Source organism: Saprolegnia diclina (genome assembly GCF_000281045.1).
Source record: "Saprolegnia diclina VS20 unplaced genomic scaffold supercont1.45, whole genome shotgun sequence".
NCBI classification, from domain to species: Eukaryota; Oomycota; class Saprolegniomycetes; order Saprolegniales; family Saprolegniaceae; genus Saprolegnia; species Saprolegnia diclina.
Window position 1 is genome coordinate 41,460 of NW_008246112.1, and position 4,887 is coordinate 46,346.

General features: G+C 53.3%; 1 protein-coding gene across 1 annotated transcript; it reads right to left on the reverse strand.

Moving 5' to 3' along the window:
• Positions 1–4,406: 4,406 nt before the first annotated feature.
• On the reverse strand, positions 4,407–4,887 carry SDRG_11859 (hypothetical protein; the record flags this gene model as incomplete). Its single annotated transcript, XM_008617913.1, has 2 exons — positions 4,407–4,591; positions 4,639–4,887. The coding sequence occupies 2 exons, from the start codon at positions 4,885–4,887 to the stop codon at positions 4,535–4,537; spliced, it is 306 nt and encodes a 101-aa protein (XP_008616135.1). The 3' UTR covers positions 4,407–4,534.

Sequence of the window (4,887 nt, forward strand, 5' to 3'; positions counted from 1 at the left end):
TTGTGGCACTTGCCGAGCGTGGCCTTATTATGGTGACCGTCTTCAGTGACATTCGTGTCCGGATGGGGGGGAAATCCGGATAGAAATATCGGCGCGTCGGGTTCGAACCGGCGACCTCGGGAGGCGGAAGCAGGAATCATACCGCTCGGCTCAAGCGTCCCCCCCCCATGTTGTATACCACCGTGCTGACGATCCAACTGTAAGTAGTACAGTGTACAAGGGCAGCTTGGAGCTGCAGGTTTGGACCGAAGCCACATGAGCAACTTCAGTGAGACCTTCTAGGCACGCGTATTTCCTCAACAAAGAGCGAGAAATAGTGTGCGAAGCATCCAGAAAGAAGAATTCGTGTAAGCACGGAGGTGGGCGACTTGCGTATATTCAGGCTTGGCCGAGCACCAAAGTGGCACACCACTAAACGACATGTTGTGTTCACGGATGCAGAACCAAGTTTGCATCATCAACGACGAGAATCACGTCACCCAGACCGTCGCCCTACTAGAACTCAAGTATATGGAACTACTCTACATATATCCAAGGAGGAATTTGTTGACGATCCATAATGCTACAGAGTGTGTCCGAGGGAGGGGCCTCATACATACCTATGATTATACTTCGACCATCAAGTGGTGGCATGAGACCAGGCGCTCATTCGAATAACTCTGCTGTCCTATAACCACTACAACGCAGATCCACAACACCGACGCTGCTGTGACCGTCTTGTACTGTCCAGCTACTCTGCTCGTGGAGCTGTCCTACGACGACAGCCCCTCGGAAGTATCAGACGTCCTTGAATTCTAGACAGGCGGCACGGACCTGGTTCGTTCGACTGCCGCAGTCGCCTTCTCCTCCTTCACACGAACGAAAGTGATGCGATTCTTGCTCCTTGCGGTGACTCTACCTCTTCCTACTCGGTGGCTCATGAACAACATTGTGTCGTAGCTGGCGCTCCGAAGCCACGTACTACTGGCCCAAAGCATGCGCTGCCCGTATGCAGCGTACACTTCAACGTACACGACTACCCACTGCATCGACGGCTTTCTCTATTGCGTCGTCGACCGCCTCTGCAAGGTGCTACAAGGGCTACGTCCATCGCCAAAGCTCATGCGAGTTTGTCTGTAGCAAGTACACGGGTATACCAACTTGGACGTCGTCTTGGCGCCAAACACGTCGGATCCATGGCTGCGCGTGCAAGGTTCGGAGAGCAGCTTTGATAGCGTGTCTCTGATAGCACTGGGTAGCGCCCGCCGAGCACGTGGCTCAACTACCGTCTCTCGACAGGCTTCAGATGTACTGTACGCCTTCGCCTCTCAAAACAATTTGTTAAAAAGGCTCCACTCGATAGATCGTTTGAAGCAGGTGACGTTCAGTCGGTCGGCAACCTCTCGCTGTCGACAGCGCATGCCATGTATCCTAGCACGACGATATCGACTATGGTCTTACACTCAATATATAGCCATTCTCAACCAAAATGTGACTTTGGACCTCGTCCGTGCGGTGCTGCCATCGACTTTGCGCAGCCTGTACGTTCATGAAAGCTGTGTGGGATGAGGTATTGATGCCACAACAACGATTAAGGCGACTTGTGAACTGTGGCTTGCGAGAGCTGCCGCCAACCATCCACACGCAGCCCCTCGAATTGCTGTACGTATTCGGAACTAGATTGCGTGCTGTCATGGCTATTGGTGTGGTAGGGATGCGTCTCAGAATGTGATTTGACGCATTATAAACGTCGACTGGAGCAGTGTGCGACGCGTGTACTGGATCGATCGGGAAGTTCATAATGGTATATAGTCATGGCTTGACATAGGGACCTCCACGACAACCCAATCACTGAGGTCGCCAATCTTCGCATTCCATCCACGATGAGCTACTTGTACGTTTTCATCCGTGAGACATGTTGTCTCCGTCCATTTCTTATGTTTGCGTAGATCGTTTGGCGAAGCAGCACTCACATCGTTCAATGTGAGTGCGACGACGTTTGAAACGTTGCTGGCACTGCCAACCCTTGTCGTTGGCAGTGTTGACGGGAATGCTTTCTGTGTACCACCAAGCACGCGCAAGCCGCTCCGAGGATTCGTCCTCTGCGTGGCGCCAGGTACCTATTTTGTGAGTACTACGACTATACATGACCTTGATCTAGACCAAATGGATCGTCCGAGACGGCAACGTGGTCATCACACAGCCACCAACAACCCCGCTTCCGACGTTGTCCAAAGGCGACCGCATCGTCCAAACACCGACTACGACCAATGACAATTTTGACAAGCCCACGATGACACCAGTAGCACCAAGCTTACCGACAGTACCAGATGATGCACGTACGGACGCACCCGCATCATCAACCACACGACTGACCGTCATGCCATTCACGGCGCCCTTGGTGCCCTCCACGGGGCCGTCCGCAAGCCCATCGGGGGTGCCGGCTGAAGATCTGCCAGTAACAACAACGACTGCTAAGAGGCCGGTGACACCGGCGACAAGCCGCGAGCCTGGCATCAGCGTGGCCCCTCTGCAGATCCAGCCGTCAGTGCCGCTTGTTTCTGAGAGTCCCGAGGCCAACATGGGACCTGTCGCGATCTCTCCAGGGTCCGATGCCGTTCGAGTTGACGATGATATTTCCGGTGCGGTTCCAACTCCATCGTCCGGCCCAGCCATCGTCATTGCACCGTCTACGGGCGAGGGCAGTGGCACCACACGACCCCCTCCAGTAGCACCAAGCCAAGCGCCAGGGACGTTGCCAGCTCTAGCGCAGTCCCCGACAAAAAACCAGACCCAGCGATCCGTTCGGTCGAGTCGGCAGCGCGCTGGGGCGCCATCGCGAGCGTTGTCGTTTTGCTCCTTGTCATTGCTGCAGCGATGGTGCGTCGCGCCCGACGACGTACTCACTTGTATATATCTTTTTGTTTTATTATATTGTAGTTGCCTATGAAGTTGATAACTGTGCTAGGTCGACAACATTCGAAGATGATTTGCTCACCTCGCCCATGGCAGAGATCTTGGCCGTGCCCTTCGATTTGAACGTTGTGCTTTCTTGGATGCAATGCGCTCAAAGATCTTATGCGGAATAGGATCTGCAGCTCCTGCGCTTGGATGACCTTGCGCTTTTCCTTGAACTTCCTGGATAGAGCAGATGCGACGCTAGAATCTGGCACCAGCTCTGGCACCGCCTTGAAACCAGATCTGCGAAGATGGACGGTCGCTCTGATTGACAAGCACCGCGTTGAAAGACGGCGCCTCCACTAATATGGGATGAAATCAAGTAGTACCAACAAGGGACCGATCGACTCGGACCCCGCGAGTCCCACACAATCTCGGGGTCAACCGCAGCGTACGTCGCCATCGACTGCTGGCTGTTGCTGTTTGTGAAGCAACGAGATCGTTGTCTTGCGTTTGGAACGAGTCAAGTGTTGCCTGTGTAGGTTATTTGGCTAGTGCTACAATTGTAATACCAGCAGTCGTCTGAGTCGTGACCAGACGTGCCGCAAGGATCGAATCCGTTGACAATATTTGCTGGGCGGTGCAAGCGGAAATAGCGGCGCCAGCTAATCCGGACATTCTTATCCGGACGAAATGTGCTCGACGGCGCTGGACGGCAGCTTGTTGACGAGATTTGAAGTTTTTATAGAGTCGTATGTTTTGTTCAATATACATAGCACATGACGCAGGGAGCCCAAAAACCAAAGAATCGTGCTCGTAGCGTGCCTACAGCCCGAGTTCGTTGCAATTGGAATTTGATGGTCGATTGGTACACTGATACACTGATATTAGATTCAGTATCAAGTTTTGCAAACTTGAACGGCGCACAACACAGGCTGTAGGCACGCTACGAGCACGATTCTTTGGTTTTTGGGCTCCCTGCGTCATGTGCTATGTATATTGAACAAAACATACGACTCTATAAAAACTTCAAATCTCGTCAACAAGCTGCCGTCCAGCGCCGTCGAGCACATTTCGTCCGGATAAGAATGTCCGGATTAGCTGGCGCCGCTATTTCCGCTTGCACCGCCCAGCAAATATTGTCAACGGATTCGATCCTTGCGGCACGTCTGGTCACGACTCAGACGACTGCTGGTATTACAATTGTAGCACTAGCCAAATAACCTACACAGGCAACACTTGACTCGTTCCAAACGCAAGACAACGATCTCGTTGCTTCACAAACAGCAACAGCCAACAGTCGATGGCGACGTACGCTGCGGTTGACCCCGAGATTGTGTGGGACTTACGGGGTCCGAGTCGATCGGTCACCTCGTTGGTACGACGATCCCACTTGATTGCATCACATACTAGCCAGGATCGTTGATGATACGTCAGTGTAGTGGACGTCATGGGCTACTCGGACGTGTCATCACCGATCTTTGCCCATCTACAACGGGTACTGCCATGCTGCGCGTTCGAAAGTCGAGTTGAGCAACGATGAATGTGGTGTTAGAGAATTATAAAAGCTTGTACTATTCGACTATAGACTCGACGGTGGTGCGGCTGTCAGCTACCTCGTATCCAGACTGCGAGTCTCGAAAGCGGTCATCTTGGATCATGAACGTCCGAAGGCTGCGATGTAGCGCAAGAAGCGCGTCGCGTAGCCCACAGCCTACCACAGAAAATTGGTTGAAACTATCGCGACCTAGGTGTCTCTACCTCCTCCTCCTCGATGGGGCTTGGGGCATCGCTCGGCTCCTCGACGCCGTCCACTTCTTCAACGAGTGCATCGCTTGGCTCCTCGACGTCGTCCGCTTCACCGTCGACTTCGAAGAGGTCAAATGCCGTCGTGTCGCGATGTGGCAGGAGCGTTTTGATGATGTCCTCGGCCGTCGGGCGCTCGGTAGGGTCAAACGAAAGACACCGATTGGCGAGGTCTCTGAGCCACTGCGGACACGTGTCGCTCAT